The sequence below is a fragment of the Crocodylus porosus genome, unplaced genomic scaffold, assembly GCF_001723895.1.
Source record: "Crocodylus porosus isolate Cpor-Errol unplaced genomic scaffold, CroPor_comp1, whole genome shotgun sequence".
Lineage (NCBI taxonomy): Eukaryota > Metazoa > Chordata > Crocodylia > Crocodylidae > Crocodylus > Crocodylus porosus.
Window position 1 is genome coordinate 5,932,741 of NW_017728917.1, and position 20,691 is coordinate 5,953,431.

Consider the following 20,691-nt stretch of genomic DNA (forward strand, 5'->3'; position numbering starts at 1 on the left):
ATTAATGCTAGGCTAAGAAAATAAATTTGGACTTAACAGTCGTTCCATCAGATATCCACATATCAAACTGGAGCTGGCAAAATATGAAACTAGGAGCTGGAATTATGGATCTAGCTGACATTTTCAGGGAAGAGCGACTGCACGCATCAGAAGGAACTGGCACCTTCTAATTGACATTATTAAGCCGTACATCAAAATAGGACAAAATGGTCTCATTTTCACTCTCCCTTGGGAGAAATACCTGCTGCTAGTGTCTGGAGGATGGATTTAAGTAAATATGAACATAGGGCATTAGCAAAATCTTTCATTTCCTCTTCTGCCAGCATCTGAGGCATTCAAAATGAGTGCCACAGCTGCAGATAAACATTGCTATTAAAAATTCCTGGTGATAAAACAGTTGATTCAGCTGATTAATTAGCAAAGTATGTGCAGATATAGAGGCTGTACAGTCAGTGTTAAAGGGATATTTCAGCTGTGGATTAGCATATGTTCACCCACAGTATGCTTGAGTTAAAATTCTGAGTGAGCCATCAAATATCATGTATGTATTATTTGTAGTGCAGGAGGTTGTAGAAGCTCCAGCCATCGATCAGGATGCCACTGGGTTAGGTGGTATGCAAATACAGAACAAAAACACAATCCCTATTCCTAAGAGCTACAGTCTAAGCAAACAGAGCTCTAAAGAAATGCTCTATCCAAAGAAAGATTAATCACTCGGCTGTGTATAGGGTTGGATCTTTGAGTGTGCCACAGCTATGTTTAGCACTGTCTATATCAGGGATTGGGAATATAAAAGTTGCTTTACATTATTTCCAATGTAGGTCAGCAGGTGGATAGTTTAATTCTCAAATGTAATTTGTAGCAACTTTGGGGGAGTTTAAAGCAAGTTTAAAATAGATACTAGAGGCCTTGGAGCATTGTGTGAACATAGGTGATGTACTGTAGACAGAGCTATGCCATCCCCATGCCAAAGGCGTTCCGTTATTTACAGCAATTTTAAGTCTCCTTTGTGCTGCTAGAATGGCATAAAAAGATGTTAGAAGGCCCCATCGAATGTACTGATGCTTATTCAATACAGATTCTATCCATACACAAATAAAGACATATTCTAGATACAGAGAAGGTTGTGAAACAATCTTCAACATCCCGCTGCATGAATTGCAATGAAAGCATGTGACAATGGGCACGTTCCAGGGGGAGACCAGAAGGTGTGGGATTATTCAGAGCCCCATTCTACCAAGCCGAACAGAGCTTGAAACTCACCCTAATTTGGAAATTAATCCCACTCTGAGAGAGATTCCTGAAATGGCTCATTCCCTTAACCTCTGCTGGGCAAATTTCTAATTTTCTGATGAATCAAGTGGAGTTGAGCACCAATGATTAAGAAATATTATTCGTAGTCTCTTGGCTGCACAGATGCTTATCCATTCAGATTGCATAATGCCCATTCAGCTATTGGGCAAATAATCACTGGCCTACCGTCATACAGTTGTAGTTAAATGATCAGCCATCTTAAAACTGGAAATGCTCTCCCTTGACTGATTCAACTCTTTGCTGGTAAAGAGAAACTGTGACATGAGATAAGTTTAAGAGTTGTTTTCAGAATCAGGATCCACAATGCTTAAAACTTAGGAAGCTTTCTCACCCTATGCACAGGGCATGCAGACACAATTTATTTAAAAGGGTAATGGACACACAAGTTCTTCTTTTGTATGGGTGACTTGAAGCAACACTTATAAGTCCAGTTTAAAGTTAGTTAACCAGTCTAATGCTCTTGAGGAAAGGGAATGCATCTTTGCAATGTCACTGTCAAATTGGTATAGCGGACAGAGTGTTATGTGGTCCATAGTTTGATGATGGTTGCCACAGCCACATTCTGCAGAACTCCTAATACCCTGTCTGTGCATCAAGTAACCGCAGCAGCCATGGCCAGTTCAGATGCAATGGAAGATGACAGGGGTTGAAGATGACAGCCTGCCTGTGGGCCACCCTGCCATGTAGAAATCCAAAACAGGAAAATCCACAACTAATATCATCACAATGATGACCAAATGCCCAACAGGCTCTTGGTCAGTGGAACAACAACTATAGCCACATAAGTAATTAGTTACCAGGGAAGGGAATTAAATGGACAAGTATGAGTCATTTCGAGATGTATCAAAGTTTGTTCTGGACAAGGATGGGAATGCAGAGCAGCATGAAAGAAAGGCAGAAAGACAGATTTTAAATACATGCAGAAAATAGTGGCTATAATACTGATGTTAATGAAAATGTTCCTGTTGATGTCTAGAAACTCAGAATTGCACTCAGTGACGTAATCTGGATGGCATCTTTCTGCCATCTGTATAGATACAAAGTTCACTGAAGATGTTAGCAAATGATGGAAGAGGAAGCTATAGCATGTGATCATACCTTGCCCCTAAAATGTTTACCACAAAGCCATAACTCTTCACAAATTTTTTGGTGGTTATAATAATTGGTAGCATTTGCATCCAAAGTCAATGTAATTTTGACCAAGGTAAACAAGGATGTCACATTTAAAGTCCAATGTAATACAAAATATTTTCTCTTCCAATGCAGTTGTCTGTCCCAGGAATAAACTAGTTTCGGTTTTTTTAAGGGGCAAAATGGATAAGCATGAGCCTAGATATAAGTTAGTGATTGTGACTTCAAATGCCTAGAGTCAAGCTTAAATGAAAAAAAAAAACCTTGTTGAACCAGAACCTGAACAGAGAATCAGTTTTCTTGCTGAGAAGCTCATTTCATTCCAATTTCCAGCCATCTGTAAATGGAGACATGTTTAAAAGATCTGCAGAAAAGGCCAAGAGGATACTGGGCTGTGTTACAGGCACGCCAGAGAAAGTGACTCTGGTGAGGCCTCACTTTTCCAGTTTAGGATTCCACACTTCAAGAAATGTGAGTTAACTTGGAAGAGCTTGGAGGAAAGCAACGCAATACTTAGAGGTCTGGAAAATATATGATGAGGAAATGTTAAAAGAACTAGAATTATTTAATTCACAGAAGAGAAGACTGAGGAGAGAGAATTATTACATTTGGGGAAGAGAAAACTAAGGAAGGAATTTGAAGATAACAATTTTGACATTCAAAAAGAGTTGTTATAAAGAGAATGGAAACCAAATGCTGTCTGTGTCTGCATGGAGAGAGAGAGGAATATCCATCATTGGGGGAAAAAAAGGTTAGATAGGGCTGTTGGTTGTAGCCGTATCGGTCTAAGGACATATGCAGGTAATGTTCTTTGGGTAGATATCATATTTTTTTAGACCAACTATTTAGTTGGGTAGATGTGATATCTTTTTTAGACCAAAGAACCTCAGGTTAGATAAACATTTGTCTGGGATGGTTTGAAAGGGATCCTGCCTAAGTAGGGCTTGGACCCCAAGGTCACATGCCTAAGTAGGGCTTTGGCCCCTAGATGACTCCAAGGTCATTTTCAGCCCTATGTTTCTATAAACCTAAAATGGTGGTTCTCAGGCAGGTGCACCATTTCTACTGCACCCAGTTGGGTGCCGACATACCTCCTGAAGACAGATGTGCATGAAAAGATTCATTACATGGTGGTGGCAGCCTGGTAAATAAATGCCAGCTACCATCAGGTAGAACTTCCCTGCGTGCCTCCACAGTGCAATGCTTTTCAGTTTGGCTCTGACATGCTTTCTGAACACACAGGAGCACAGGGCAATTTCATTCAGTGATCGGGGTGGCGGTGACACCATCACCCTATTACCTTGTTCTCGTCACTCCAGAAAGAGTGACCCAAGGACAACTTTGGTTTAAAAACCAGAAATCTAAAAGTACATAGCCAGGTGCCTGTGGTCATATGTGGCAAGAGAAAGGGGGAAAAAAAACATCCTAGATCTTCACCTAAGTCAATTCTCTTACTGTTCTGATTAAAAAGACAGCTTTCCACCTTCTGTTCAGGAGACAGAAGTCTGAGAAACAGGCAAACCACTTATTAAAACTGTCACACATACTTCTTTTATGTAAAGAACTTAAGAAACCAAGCAGCATAATGCTTATAATTTCTAATTAACTGGGCCGAACAAATCATTTCTGGAAGGTGTTGTCTCATGTAAACAAAAGATTATGGATGGCTATTTCCTTTGATCTCAAGAGCATGAAAGAACAGTATGTATTCAACAAGGCTGATATATAAAAAATTTTGTAAAAGGCAGCAGGTATCAACTCATTAAATTTTAAAGTGAAGCAGAGGCAGTTTTTTTAATTCCAGGCTATTCAGCTTATTTTCTTTAGTTATGGATGGAGCTTTCATACACAGATACAAACATGTGCAATGTGCATATCTCCCCAGCCTGATACAGATGTAATGCCACTGAAATCACCGGAGTAGCACTGGTAAAACCAGCAGTAACATTGTGGCTGAATGGAACAAGCCATGCAGTTTCTAACAGGAGATTGTTCTCAAAATCAGGCCTTTTTAATTACAATAATTTGTATCATGTAAGCTGAGTGCAACTGAGACAATCCAAAATGCAATTGACTTAAATATAAAGTCTGCAATTCGGGTTCTAACTATATGCATGATTGCTGCAAGTGAAGGCAGCACTCTGGCGATTGCATGCAAAAGCAGATTTGAATTATGGCGTGGGTCAAAGTTTCAGCTTTAGTTGTAAAAACAAAATAATAGATTATGAATTGAAGCTGGGGGGAGGGGGGAAGAAGCACAGCAACATCTGTTGGAGTCTGTCAGCATCCTGAAGCAATAATACGGAGCAATATAAACTCCTGCAAGCATTTCAAAGTGATGTTAACTCCATGGATGACTGCTCTGATTTGCTGCACCAATACTACCCAAACAAAAGCAGGGGGCAAAGCAAAGGCAGGCCCAGTATAGCTATGTAATAGGTGCACCCCAGCAGCTGGGATAAGTTAGATAAGAAAGGAAATGGAGTTCTTTGGCTCTCTGGAGGAAGGTTGTATTTATAAATGCCCTATGTGGGTGGAAGTGGCCATTTTGTTCTCATCACTTCAGAAAGAGTTAGACTGACGTTGGAAAAATTATGAGATGCCTCATGTTGTGATGTGCCTACACAGTCAGGGTGGCCTAGGGTGTTTACAGGTGTTCATTTTTGTCTAAGGATCTCTTTTGCAAGGGAGATCTTCCAGGTATTTATGTGGAAAATTTTTCTCCCCCAGGAGGTATGTTTCCCCTGGGAGAAATTGAATGGATGCTCATAGTTTCTCCTGGGAAAGCAGCAATTCTCCTGATAGAAATATAATACCTGTACATAGCTTTAATTTGGCCCTATGCACAAATAAAATTGTTAGCTAATAGTGCATGTTATTATCCAAATTGCACATCCAATCAAGGAAAATGCATGCCAAATGAAGGCCTGGAGCCAGATTTTTAAATTTTTTTAAGAAAAGGGCATTTAAAGTTTATAAACCTATTAGTAGCCCTGTTTAAAAAAAATAGCCAAGCATATAGAGACTCTGCCCTGGTCTTTTTTACCTCACCCAGTCTTCTATCAGCAGTATATATTAGCGCTTCACAATAGCTACTGCATGCATCATCCCTAACTCTCCAAGGAGACACTGAAGAGATGATGAAATGAAGCGCAACAAAATTTTCATTTGTCCAAGATCACTCAGAAGGAATGGGTTTAAATCCTGGCTTTTCTGAGTCTCAGTTCACTGCCTTATTTAACCACAAGACCATCCTTTCTTATGTTTATGGTTAGAATATTAACTGGTAAATTGTCTGGAGTTCTCTGTAAAGAATATACAGTGGACCGTGAGATTTTTGACTGACTGTTGAAGTTCACAAAGATTGATAAATATGAGAGAGACTGGTTTAAAATGATGAAAGAAAGCAAGAGAACTTGGGGAAAAAAATCTCTCATAACTTCACTGAAGACAACAAAATCACTAGGGATTTATATAGGTGTAAATGAGAATGAATTGCTCCTGATGATGACTACTTCAGTTTTAGTTAAAGGTTTCACTGGGTTCATTCTGAGATCCAATTGTTTATTATATCTCAACAATCTTTATACCTGTTTCTACTATTCACAATATAATTTATATGCTAATAGCATTGCTACTTAATAAACTAGGTTGCAAAAAGAGGACTTTCCTTATCTGCAAGCTGATATTAATGAGCTTCAAAATCGACAGGCACAATTAAGTGCAAACAAAATAAATACCAGTAAGCCCAATGTTAATTATTTGGATCAAAACAAAGTTACAATATCTAATTGAATAGTCTTATTAAAATATTTAAATAAAGAATATTATTAGCAATAATAATGTGATAACAAAACAGGGCTCTGCGCTAATTAAAAAGCAGGCATATTATTTTTGCTAATTTTTTACACTACTTGGGGAGTAGAATCTCTGCACAATTTGTGAACGCAAATATTTGCTTTATGCAAACACATACAGACCTCAGGAAGGAGTTTTACTGCATAATGAAGCTTACAGGCAAAATGCAATATGGTCAGGAGATGGCATTCCCATAAAGATAAAAGTTCTGTTTCAAAGTTTTCCCATTCAGCATAGGCAACACCAGCCTTACCTCGAGGTCCTTTGAACACTGACCAGATTTAGGTTTGTTTTTTCTTTCCCCACCAAAGCATAGTGGACCGATTATTAACCAGTAGCTCACTATTTAGTGTAACTATAGTCTAAAAGCTTGGGTATATAGTGACAGGATTCAGTATTGTAAATATAGGATCCAACCGCCTGTAAGCACAGTCGCACTTTCAACCAACTGCTGGCTCCCTTGGTCTTTTCCTCTGGAGAGAACCAGACAGAAGAGCAGGGATGCCCCATCCTCCCTCTATGTTCAGTATTAAGGTTGTTCACACACTGTGATTTATCCCCACTCTGCCTTCTCATTCTAAGAGAGATCTGGGAGACTGCCATAGGGTCCCTGCCCTTAAAGTTTTGACAACACAGTTGCCCTTAGAGACAATATTTCAGCAGCTCATAAATGGTCCAATACTTCAACTGGAAATGGAGCTACCCTTCTTAGTCTAAAAAAAAAAATCACTGAGAAAACAGCAATCTATCCAAGCCAAGAAACCCCCCACAACCACATGCCTTTTTCAGGCTATCTGTGTAGAAAGGATACCTTCCTGACCCCAGACCAAGCAATCAATTCTATCCAACACGAGTAATCAAGAACCAACTGAGAGCAGGGGGGGCTGGACCCGATGATCTCACGAGGCCCCTTCCAGCTCTAAACTTCTGTGAATCTATGAGAAGGTCTGTGCAACCCAATTGTCTGGGACTGGCTCTACAAATGACTGCCACCTTATTGAAAGCTACACGTAGCATTTAGCTTGAGACAGTCACTGCCTATCAGTGAGAGAGAACTGGAATCGCTCCTGATTCAATCAAGAACCACACTCCATGACTCAGCTGGTCCAGCTCAGAAAGGAAGGCGTTTTCTCCAGTACAATCCTGTCTCATGTAGAGAGGACACAGGACAGCACGATCACTATAGCCAAGCAGTATTCTGAGTGTAGAAATAAACTGGTTTGCTACCGAGAATGGAAGAATTGAAGTTTACTAGTTGTCAAATGCTACAGTGAGAGTAGAAGTACAAAATGTCAAATGTAATTGTCAGAAAGAGGGCCCGCCAATTTTCCCTGTTTGCTGGTAAATGCCACTGGTTTTGAAAGGTATTAACAACTTAGGCGCCCTAGAGAAAATCTTACCCACCACATGACTCCTTGCCCACACTGCTATTATTAAATCTAATCCCACCATTGATCATTCTATGTCTCAAGTATTATTAGGAGTTCAGATACAGTTGCAGATGAATCCAAATTCAATGATGGTGCAAAGTTAAGCCCTTAATATGAGACTTAGGTGGGATTTAAAGGGTTCATAGGGCTTCGTGTGACCCTCGGTGTGAGGGTTTATTTTATGCCCAGAAAGTTTCTCTTGTCCTTGCTTGTCAGAGGGCATATCTAAACTAATTTACTGCACAGTAAAGCATCACCTATGAATTGCAATTAGACTGGTGTAGGCTAGTTTACTGTGCCATTTGGATAATCCCATCAGACACAAGTACTATCCAACGGTGCAGTAAATTACTGCACTTACATGCATGTGTAGATGGTGACGGGGCTGGCTTGGGCATGAGGCTGCTTCAGCACAGAGCTAGATGGCAGGCAAGTCTACATGTGCAATGAATGCACACAAATAAACTCTGGAGCTTATTGCTCAGGAGTTTTTTGCTCCCAGGCATACCATTTGAACATGTGCTTGGGAGCAAAAAAATTCCAGAGCAATTAGCTCCAGGGTTTATTCAAGCACAGCACATGGAGGCTGGCCAGGGCTGCTCCTCCATGTGCTGCAGAGGGTCTGGCTGGGACATGAGGGTGCTTCAGCAAGGAGCTAGCTGGCAGACAACCCCCCCACTGAAGCACCCTGATGTCCCAGCCACCTCTTTACATCACAAGGAGCCCCATCAGAGCATCCAGCCCAGGGATCCTGCGACAGGGCTCCACATTGCTCTGGAGTTTTTGCTCCCAAGCGCATGTTCAAATGGCATGCCTGGGAGCAAAAAACTCTTGAGCAATAAGCTCCAGAGTTTATTTGTGTGCATTCATTGCACATATAGACTTGCCCATCATGTAGTAAAATCAGAATTGCTGCTGTCCCTAAAATATTCTGTTCTTTTCTGTATGTGCAAGCAGGCCATATTATCTACATATGATCAGTATTAGCCTAATTTGCAGGGTCTGGACATCATGTAACATGGACACTTTGCAAGCATATTCACATACATGTGTCTAAGTATGTAGCTATGTGTACAGACTTGCCTGTACATACACATGTGCACAGACACATGTGCAATTTGGCATGATTTCCTGCTACACCACTGATAAACTATAATGTCAAAGTACTGTCATTTTTTCAGTTGAATTATACTAATTACATTAATTTGTAAATCCATGTTCTATTATGCTTTAGTCATGCTGATAAAGCTATGCTCTCCATGCTTCACTCTTCCCCACCCTTCTTTCTCTTTGTCACTGCAAGATTTGTGCAACCAGCCGAGTCTTGCATCACCCCTGCATGTCTGCTTCCTCTGCTTCTGTTCTCATGCCGTGGAGCATCCTGTACAGAAATCCTATCTTGCAACTTCTCTTACTCCCTTGACTGCTTTCTTTCCTCCTTGAGTTCTGCCACATAGCTACTTAAACAACTCTTCTCTGATCTGATTGACTCCTATGCCAACAATCCTGGCTGTCTTCTCGTTACCTGGGAGGCAATCGTCAAATCTTTTGATCCTTCTCCCCTTGCACAGAATTTTACCATTTCTACCAACAACATTTGACAGTGATAGGACTTTCTTCCTCCCCTTTCCTTGCCTTCCTTTCCACCCCCCTACAATGCCTTCCTCCCACACATCACAGATGCAACTCTTTTTGTCTGCCTTCTTCTTCCATTCCCACTACTAGCCCCAGTGACACCATCTCCTTATTTCTTTTGTGCCCTGTCTCATCCCCACCCTTACTGTTCACCTTCAGTTCTCCTTGCCTTCTGGCTGCCTCTGCTCACAGAACAAACATCTTAAAAATAAAAATCCATGACTCTAATTGCATCTAACTACCGTCCAACTTCCTTATCTCTCAGATCACTGAATGTCCTCCTTACAACTGCTGTTTGGAATTTCCTCTCCTAGACTAACTCCAATCCATCTCCAGCTTCTTGCACTGAAACCAGTCTCTACAAAGTCTCTAATGACTTCTTCCTAGTCAAGACTCAGAACCAGTAGTCTAGCTTCATACTCCTTGAACTGTCAGCTGCCTTAGTAACTTTGACAAGGCTCTTCCTGAAATCTTGTCCTCCTCTGTCTTCAAGAGTATGTGCATGAATCAAGGGTAGATTACAAACCTTGGAGAGAGACAGAGACAGAAGGCATATTGCTGACACTCACAGGATTTCAACTTGTTACAGCTCCATTTGACATGATAGGAGTGACAGATTGCTTGGGACATCTTCAGTATGTAGCATAACACCCTCAGAAAGAATCACCTTAACAAGGCTCCAAGGAGATGAATATGAACAATTTAAAATTATATTACAAAGCCAATGTGCAGAAGGGAAATTGCAGTAGGTCCAGGATTATGCAGGTTGTCATTGTTCCTTAAGCATGAGAACATATGGTTCATTTGCCTATTTGATGCTCATGCTACCTGAAGTACTAAACACTATTGCATTAAATAGTCAGTAATACAGAATAAAATTATGCTTACTGGCTTGTTCCATTATGGCGCTCTCTAAGGAAGGGAAAGGAAAGGAAAGTCACTTCCTATTTCCCACTGCTGTATTAATTTTATTTTTGTTGCCCACCATCATTTCATGGGGTCAAATAGAAATGGGGATCACATTCTTCCTTCTCAGTAAATGTCAGTGGAGTGGCTTCAAATTGAAACAAAGCAGGCATGGTAGAAAGACAGATGACAAAGCAGAAAGGATAGGATTAGGAAAAAGGAGGTTCTTCCCCTTTCTTTCCTTGTCCCTGCTCATTTCTTCTCCCAGTATCTCTCTTTTCTCTTCTCTTTCACCCACTAGTGCTTCCTCTGCTCCCCTATCATCTGTCTTATCTTACAGAAAAGACAGAGATTGACAGGAAGAGAAATGACTGGGAACATACTGATGGAGCCTAGAGAACAAGAGAAATTATTAAAAGCTCTTGGAGCAATTTCCTAATGTTCTTATGAATGCAAAACTCCTCAGACATGTGCTGTCACCGTCTTAGGGTTCCCACATCCTTGGGTGTAAGCTAGAGACCTGATACCTGTAACAACTACCTCTGGAGAAGCTTATCTTCAAGTATGTGAGCAGCCCTATTAAATTCTATAGCACCATTAAGACATTAAAAATTAAGAATATGCAAAAGTATTTGTAGGATCAAGCCTATATTTGTGCATAATTCAGGGCAAGCAGGGTAGCTCCTGAGTCATTAACAAATAAGTATATTAGAAAATCCCATAATCTTTTCTTCTTACATGCTTTTGCAGTAATACATGGTCTGCCATCCTCCCATAAAGAGATACCATTGTGCTTTTCGAATGAAATATAAGTTTAAAATCCAAGTACTTCTTGCAGCTCGTGGCATTCCCTTGAGGGCAGTGTAATGATGATGTTGTCAATTGAGCACAGTATGTTTGGTATTTAATGTTTTCTTCTAGAGGAAAATTCAAAGTGATTCTGACTAGCAGTCTGATGTTTTGCTTGCATTTTCATATCTCAATAGGTGAATTCAGAACAAGCAATACATGGCCACTGAAAGCAGGCAGGCAAAGCTTTGCCTTTGATTTCTGTCATTTTACTTGTTAGCTAGGAATAGAGCTGAAGTGATTAATCAAATTTAGCAGATGTGGAATCAATTCCATTGGTTCCCTAAGTAAAATTAGAATTTCATCAAGAGATGAGCTTAATTTGTATTCATGTTGACTTAGAGATGCTGCCTAAGATATCTGGGACTGCCCTGATTGCTAATGCCTGTACTTCAAGTGCTCTATTTAAAAGCTAGAAGGGGAAATGAACTTTCTTCTTTACAAGCATACAGGCACTGATAAGTTACTGGGGTTAAGGAATCTCATCAAAGCTATGCAAAACTATTAGCGGTGGAGGACCAAAAAGGATAAGATAAGAATAGACTCAAACCCCCAAACTACACTAAATTAAAGTATTCTGAACCTTCATTTAACTTCTCATTACAGAAAGCCAACACAGAAGTTACTATACAAGCTTAGGGCACATGAGGCCATGTGATCTACTGAATGGCTTCGTATACTATATCAGAGGATGTTGGTTCTGTATCTGGCTGCAGTCACTGGAAGATCTCTAATAGGTTATGATATAACTGGAATTGCATGTGCTTGTCTTATTTCCACAGGAGTATTAAAAAGGAGTGTTTTTTTGGGGGGGGTTTGTCTTTTCAATAATTTCCCTCTATACCTCTTCTGATAAATGGTAAGAAGCATATGGCCAGGAATATATATTGTATACAAAATGGTGGAGGCAAACCATCAGCTACCAGAGCCTTGTTCGAGGAACAGAGTGCCAACAAGGTAGGAGCTCTGGGAAATATTGTGCTTGAGAAGCTGTCATTACTTTCTGGGCTTAAGAAATTGTATTGATGTGTCTCAGCTGACAGAAGGAGGTTTAAGATAATGAATCTGTGCTTTGAAAGTATAAAATAAACCCCAAAACAAAGGCAGAACGAGGTCTCTGTTTAGCCTCAGAAATAAGTATGGACAGTAAAAATTGTCTGTACCTAGGCTGAATTGATTCAGTCTTTGCAGGTTAGTCTAAACTGTGGAGATTAAACTGAGAAACAACTGAACAGACACATACTTTATATTCAGAAAATGCAGCTAAATGCCTGTAATGGGTCAGGCCAGAAGTTGGCAGGTACTAGAGCATGGCTCTTGGCACATAGCCAGTATGGCCTGTGTATTCACTTCCTCTTCCTGCTTCCCCCAAGTTCTCTGGGATTTGCAGGTCACAATCACAGCAGCAGGACTCTGCAGGGTTTCTCATCACTTCCCCTTCCTGCTTCCAGGTGCCTCTGGGATTTGTAGTCCAGTCACAGCCACCAGTAAATTTGGTAGGGCAGGGCAGCTCTGTACTTGGATGAAGGGGTATTTAACCCCCCTCCCTGGACCCAGACCTCTGCTGGGGTTTCCCCCCACACCCAAACCCTGGGGCAGACAGCACAGCCCAGGACTGCAAGGCATGCTGGGATGCTGGGGGCGCCGTGATTTAACTGGAACCAGGAAGGGGTCCAGGGCAGAAGGTTCATAAACTGGTTAGACTCAAATCAGTTAAGTACTTATCTTAGACCAGTTTCAGCCCTTTTGAAACTGGTTTATGTGCACTGAGCTTCTGTTCTGTTACAGGTTTAACCCAGTTTCTGATGACTTAAACCAGTTTATGTGTAACTTCTGTCCCTAGCCAGAAAGGTTAAAAATGCATGGGTCCAATGTAGAAAAACCCGAAACAACGATCGGGGAAATATCCAGCAGATGCCTGCTGTGGACTATCTAAAATCATGTTTCAAGATTTCTTTATAGAACGACAAGAGGGTGATTCTTATTTCATTAGTGCTTCCCACTTACCTCAGCTTTGCTTTTATACCCCAAATTAATTAAAAGGTAGTCTGTTCAGACTATGTGAAACCATGAATGTGTGCTGGTACTAAGCAGAGCTATCACAAATAAATCAAACCATGAGGTGAGCAGAGGAAGGGGGAAAAATGAATATCTTTCTTGCTTTAGGGTGAAATATACACCAAAGGTCTGGTAGCGCCATTTCCGTAACAAAAGATTGAATTTGTCTAGGTCATCCTAAAGGAGTTATATGGTTTGACTTATTTAACAACTTGTCCATCACTGTACTCCTGTCAGAACTGTGAAGGACTGGTATATCCTTTTTCTCTGAATACATGCCAACCAGCTTTTCAAAAAGGAGGGGAAAGAGATCCCTAGAGATTATAAATGCTATAAAATAGAAAAGGAACAGAATGGGAAACATTTAGTTAAAATGGTTCAACTGTATGTGACCTGCCAGGATTTAATCATACATATAGAAAGCTATGGAGTGTGTTTCCCATGCTCACTTTTTATTTGAGAGTGGATGCATATTATTGTGATGCTAACTATATGAGGAATAAAAATTACAAGATTACCAACCTTTAGTTCATTTTCTGTGTTCTGCTTCATTTCACGGGGGGGGAATTCTTGAAGAATCCCACTGTCCAGAACTATGTGGCAATAGCTACTTAATCAGTTAATAATCAGGAGTACTCCAACTGTTATCTCACGGCCTAAAGGGGTACTGTAAATATCTTGTAGGAATCCACGTTTAAAATTCAAGCCATTGTTTTTTCATGTAAAGTATACAGTGGCTTACTTTTATTAATAGTTCTTGAGACCTTCAGTCTTGGTTACCCATAAGTGAAGGATTCTTATCTCTATCATAAATAATTAAATGTTACAGAATATAGAAATCCAATGAAATGTTATGGCCACTTCTGTCTAGGATTTATTTTTAAAAATAGGTAATGAATATACATATCGGTTAGGATTGCCAAATATCCCTTATAAAGTTTAGCCAATCTGTATCATTCAGTATAACGAACTTCACAGTTTCCTTTCTGCAACCTTTAGAAGCTAATATTCTCTTTGCATCCTATAGTCTAGCACTTTTGAATAAGCGCTTGATTGAATACACTGTATAATATATTGTAAATACATGAAAACTCTGAGAAAGCATTAATCAGACCACTACTCATAATTAGTAATTGCTGAAAAATTATACAGACAATGTTTCTTTATAATTTAAAGACGTTCTGTTAGCTTTTTAACATATCATATTTGACTTACTACTACTGGCCACCACTACTGACTTTCACCTTGTATAATAGTTTACACATTTAAACAGAAGATGTTAAACTCTCTTTTGGGGTTTAGTTGTGCTCTATACCCTCTAGGGATGCTGATATAAACCAAAGGTTGCAATGCAACCTATGTAGGTACTGTGCATCCTGGGCATAGTTTCATTCTCCCTCAAACTTTGATTTCTGCATGATGCCAATTCACAGAGGTTTTGCATATGGCAAAGCAAGAGGACCCAGAGGGTATCACAATGAAATACAGGTTGAATGTTGCCGAATTATAGATCACAGCGATTTACAATTACCCATATACATTTGAACAAAACACATGGCCTATGTTCTCGGTCAGACTGAATGGCTTCTCCTTTAGATGAACAGGCCCATTGACACAAGAGCTTTTACCAGTGAGCTGTCAAACATGATGCCAAATCAACTGCATTCTAGTGATGGTAAGGCCGACACAAATAAATGCCAGCAATGCTGTAAGCAAATTGTTAAAGTACCTTTTGTTCTGTCGCAGAACCTCTGTGCCTTTTTTCCAGTTAATAACTGCCCTGGGAGAAGCATTTGGTTTACATCCAATAGTAACTTCACCCCCAACTTGAACGACAGACATTTTCTTCACAGGAGTTTTGGAAAAATCAGGGGCAGAGGCTAGATTTGAAGAGGAAGGGAGGAGAAAAACAAAAAGCATGTGAGGTATCTGACAAAATAAATGATCTTTTTTTCTCCAGTGTAGTATGTGAATCCAGTAGCTTTTTTCCTTTGCAGATTTGGATTCAAGTGTTTATTTGATTTCTGTGATCCAGTGTTCTGGTATTAATAATGCCCTTTTGGCCAAAAAAATATTAAAGCAACTCCTCTTTCTATAGTATCCCAGATAGCTTTGCTTAGGACAGTCTGAAGATCTGAAAAGAAGATCTTTTTTTTTAATCAGGATTGAGGTGCATGGAAAAAGGACTGTGTGCACAGAATTAATAGCACAAAGCCTGAATCTAGCTGATGCTATTCATGTCTATAGAGTGTAGATTATTCATTGCAAATAAACTATTCAATGATATTGTTTCTGTTCATGAACTGATCCTGGGCTCTGAAATGCATTCGTTGTTCACAAACATTTGTCAAATACATAACGGGTGGAATCTCCCTTAATCCAGAGGGGTAGCACACAGCCTATGCAACACTTAAGTACCATTAAAGGCCACATTTTGATTGTGTCAGTGGGCTCTGAATGTCGTCCAGTCCTCATGCTGCCCTCTACACTGGGATAAATTTCACCCTACATGAACAGATTTCAGGCAATGGGTTTCTTTGAACCCTATGTTGAGACTATTTACTGGACATTATCTGTAGCATTTGTTTATGTCACATAATATTATTTCTGCTCCCTAATTTGACTGAGAAATTTAAATTGTGGAATAATAAATAATAATTACTCATAATAAGGCAGGACAGCATCTTTAGCAAGCAACTTTCTTCACATGAATATACATTTGTTCACAAGAATAGACTTTTTTTTTTTCCCCCCCCCCGAAGCAAATACTTTTCCCAAACATTTAGGCAAACAAACCCATTTTTTTCAAAATGTCCATGAATAGTAACTAGTAAGGGGAGCAGTCAAACTGAACAGCCATGTGGAACTTAAAGAAATATTCAGGAACATAATTTTTTGGGTATTCAGTCCGTCCCTGCGTTTCTTACTTTCAGAACTGTGAAATTAATTTTCCATTCTGGTCAGTATCTGATTATTTTTAATGACCCGTCTACTTACCTATCACTCTTAACTCAGCATTGGCATAAATGGTGTCATATTTATTTTCTGCAACACACTGATAAAGGCCAGAATCTGATACGTTCAACATAGTTATTGATAGCGTTCCATTTTCTATTTGAATTCTCTCCTAATACAAGGGGGGGGTGGGAAACGAAACAAAGCAAACATATTCTTAGAGCAGTTGAGTATAAAAGGAGTGTCTCATACTACTATGCAGGTGCACTTCTGTCGCAATGTAGAAGCTGACATTTTATTTTGGGATGCTGATGAAAACCAAGTGGGGAAAAAAGAGGAAAATGATAACGACAAATGAAACCTAACTGCATTAGAATACCTACTGGGCACATCTCCATGTACATTAATGAGCTTTTCCGAATGCTCGTTAAATTTAGGAACTCCAGTGTGAGATACTAAATGCACATTAGGTTGCACTAATGCACAGTAGCGCAAGTGCACACTTTTTAGGTGATGCTTAATGTGCAGTAGCCTATTTTACTGCACCTTATCGTAATAGCACAGTTTTTTACATGCTGCTTTAATGCACATAAAATAGGCTCCTGCACAATAAAGTGCATGTGTAGGCACACCCACTGTGTGGTGGCTGTTATACTATAAGAACCCAAGTTTTCAATTCATCAGAACATTTAAACATGCTGTAGTCCCACTGTCTTCAATGCAATGGGATTCATTCATGTGTTTCAAGTGTAGGGTTATGCCTATTATAAGCAACTGAAACACAGGAAACCCTCGCTATTCACGGATTTGCGATTCGTGGTTTCAAATATTTGTGGAGTGCCACGCCAACCCACGCTCTCTCCCCGCACAGCATGATGACACTTTGCTACTGTGAAGTATGGATAAGAAACCATAAGAAGTAAAAAAACCCTCTTTGTCTCCTGTCTCCTCCCTAGTCCCTCAAAACCAGGAATTATCTGGGAAGACCTGTTTCTAGGAATACTAGGCTGCATATATGACCATCCTTCTTTAACTATGTAGATTTTGGAAAGAAAACAGATCTCCAGGATAGATCCAGGGATTCAGCAGGCAGAAATAAACCCAGCAGCCACTAATGTGGGGCCTCTGACACTCAGAATGGCAACACACTGTCTCATTTTGTACTTTTTGACTCTCTCCCCTCCTCTTCTTGGTTGTTTGCTCCAGGCCCCTCCCTGCATCCTCTCAGAAAGTCGATTTGTACTGCCATACCTGAACTTTTCTTTATCTTATCCTGCTTCATCAAACTTACTCTCAGGTGCTAACATTCCCTTTGGCCAGTACCTTCTAAATAAACCCTCCTGCTCCATTTTTCATAATTATGAAACTACAGTGACATTGCCAGCAATCACATCATCATCTCACCACCACCATCATCGTCATTAAGACAGCCTCAATTCATAGCATGTGCTAGTGCACATACAAAACATGGTGTGCTTTAAACTACCGTACCTGTTTGCTCACAGAGAAAGCATCTGAGAAGCTCATGGGTAATCATCTCAACCTAGAGAAGTACCACAGAGATGGTGTGCTTTGTTTCCCATGTTTTTAAGGCCTGCACAGTTGCCTCTAGCATAATTAGTGTGTGTGTGTATACACATAGACTGGCACTATTGTATTGCATATGTATGTTATGGTTATATATGTCTTTGTTCTGAGTTCATAAAGCATGTGATACAACAGAGTCCTGGTCCATGACAAGCTATCCTAGATACAGTGGCACTATGATATATATTATATATTAATATATACAGTAAAATCCCTGTTATCCAGCACAAGTAGGGAATGGGGAGTGCCAGGTACCTAAAAATGCTGGTTACCTGAGGCTGGTGGTTTTGGGCTGGATGTAGAGTGTGGGGACTCGGGGGGGCCAGGTAGCAGCCACCAGCAGAGCGGGGCCTGGGGTGGGGGGTGGAGGCCGCACACTGAGTGGCTGCAGCGCAGGGTGGTGGGTGGCCACTGCAGGCAAGCTCCCCACCCCCCACACTCGCACACACACGCACACTTCCCCTCTGCCTGCATCCGACTGACCAGCTGAAAATTCTGGTCAACAGTGTTCCAGTTACTCAAATGCCAGATAACAGGGATTTTACTGTCTATAGTTATATATTATATATATTTATATATATTATTTTGCCACTGTATGTAGGATAGCTTGTCATGGACCAGGACTGTATTGTATTACATGTTTTATGAACTCAGAACAAAGACATACTGCATCCCTTATACAGTTTATAATCTAAGTATCTGAAACATGATAACAGCAATGGAGGAGTATAAGAAAACACTGAGACAATGGCAGTCAAGAGGTTAGCTAGTCATTTAACTGTTGGCAGGAATTGCCTTAAGGGACATTTTGAAGAAGGATGGTGGCACAGCTGTAGGAGGACTCATAGCGGGGTTTCTCACAAGTGTGAGAGACTTCATTGGCATAAAATACCAGCATAAAAGTGTTGTTATTCTGACCTCTTTCCTCCTCCCCTTGGCTGTCTTTCATGGTTTGCCTGGTGGTTTTCTGACTCTCTAATTTCCTCACATATGGTGCTTAGCTTAATTGACCTGAGTCTCTTGGTACTATCATGCTACAAATTAAAAATAGTGATGTAGTATTTAGGTTTGGAATGGCTCAGCTGCGTGTCTTAGTTTGGCCAAGACAGAGACAGAAAATATAGCAAGGTGAGAAGATAACGGTATTCAGATTGTCTTTGTGTTACGTGCTGTTTCTTGATGTTAGCTAAATAGTAATTATATATAACACCCCATCTGCCTCAACAGTTAAATATTTTTGGTATCTTAAGGGCTACATGATCACTATGTGAATAATATGAAAATGACCTGACTTTCACAATTCTAATGTAATAAGGGCTTAGTCTGTCTGTCTGTGTGTCTGTCTATCCATAACGCTTTTGGTCCACTGCGCATGGCCCGCCAAGAGGGCTGATGGCAAGTGGATGCAGGGGCTCCACCTCATCAGGCAGGGAGAGAGCCACTGTGGCCTTGGGCAGGTAGGTGAGAGCCCCGCTGCTCCGGAGGAGGAGGTAGAGGCGGGTGTTGGGGGAGGGAAGGAGCCACCACCGATGCCTCAGGCAGGGTGATGGTGGGAAACTGTGCTGCTCCGCGGGGAGGAGGTGGAGGCAGGCGGTGGGGAGCTGCTGCGCTGGAAGCTGAAGAAGGAGGTGGTGGCAGCAGTGGGACTGTTTACGTGGCTGGCCCCGAAGGGTGAGCGGAGTTGGCGGGGGGGAGGGCATGTAACTCCCTGAAACTCTCCCCCATTCATGATGGGCAATTAGCTAGTCATAGAATAAAAATCATATCGAGTCCTCCAGTTATGATCATAAAGGATATATTCCATCTGTGAAGATCCCTAATCAAGATGTTCCTGCAGGATATTTAAATTGCAGCAGACTGGCATTTTCTAAAGGAAAAATGTTCTGTTGCAAAGCTCTCATCCAAACCAACAACTTAAAGTCTCCTTGCAAACCTGCAGGCAGCCAGTGCAGATTATGAAGTGGAGATTTGATATGCTTAGCTTGAGTTTTAGCTCACACCGGGCCAATTTAATCATTGGTGGAGTGCTGCTGAAATCAATGAGGCTGTACAGGGGATAAATTTGCCCTGGATTTTTGTTTTTGTGCATTAAAAGAATTTATTTTTCTTCATTTTTCCTTGGCACATAATAAACCCTGCTCTGTACTACAAACATAACTTAAAACCAAATATTTCAAGGCTAACTATTACCATCCTCCAGGGACAATAAAAGCCACATTGTAAAGCAGAAATCTGCAAAAGCAAGAGGGAATATTCTCTCCAAAACGGATCACTGAGAAAGAAACCCACAATAGGAAATATAAATTCCATCACTGAAAGGAAGTCTAAGAACAACAGATATTTTTATTATTATGATACTTCTTTTTTAGACTGGCTCTATCGCCTCTGCAGAATTTAGAGGGCACCATATGGTAATACAGTACATAATATAATCCTCTACTAAACTGTAATAATCTAAAATATATTGTTGTTCTGCTGAATGTATGTAATGTGACCACCTAAGAGTTAAAAATAATGCCATTTGCACAGAATATTTGACGGTCTGCTGCTACTGTATCTCTGCAGAGGAGAGAGTGCCACCTATTGAGTCATCATAACCATTTTGTTCAGCACACTGGATTTTCCTTGGAGGTCTCCCAACCAAGTACTGACACAGTTCAACCTTGTTTAGCTTACAAATTTTGATGAGAGCATAGCTTGGGGTTGTATGGCTGGTGTATTGCATACTAATTACATTACTTATCTCCTTTTTTTTTTTTGTGGCTCTCACTATGGATATCTTCTGCATACTTAGTTTTACCTTCGGGCCATTTGCTATCCTCTCAATGTATTTTATTTTTTACAAACTTTCTATGAACAGAGAACCCCTTTTTCAAGTAATACAAGCATCTCTCGAACAAATTGAATTCCCCCTATTTCTCAGCCAGCTCTTGCAACTTATGCAGGCAAAACAAAGGACAAAGCACTC

The 20,691-nt window shown here is 40.4% G+C and overlaps 1 protein-coding gene across 5 annotated transcripts in view; it reads right to left on the bottom strand.

Annotated features, from left to right (window-relative positions):
• Positions 1 to 20,691, bottom strand: part of CNTN6 (contactin 6) — a 218,048-nt gene that overhangs the window by 35,973 nt on the left and 161,384 nt on the right. For all 5 annotated transcript variants that reach the window (XM_019536617.1, XM_019536616.1, XM_019536620.1 and 2 more), the window contains 2 exons: positions 16,179 to 16,308; positions 14,911 to 15,061 (listed from right to left, as the gene is read on the bottom strand). In XM_019536617.1, coding sequence (XP_019392162.1) covers positions 14,911 to 15,061; positions 16,179 to 16,308 — 281 coding nt within the window. The remainder of the gene's footprint in view (positions 1 to 14,910; positions 15,062 to 16,178; positions 16,309 to 20,691) is intronic.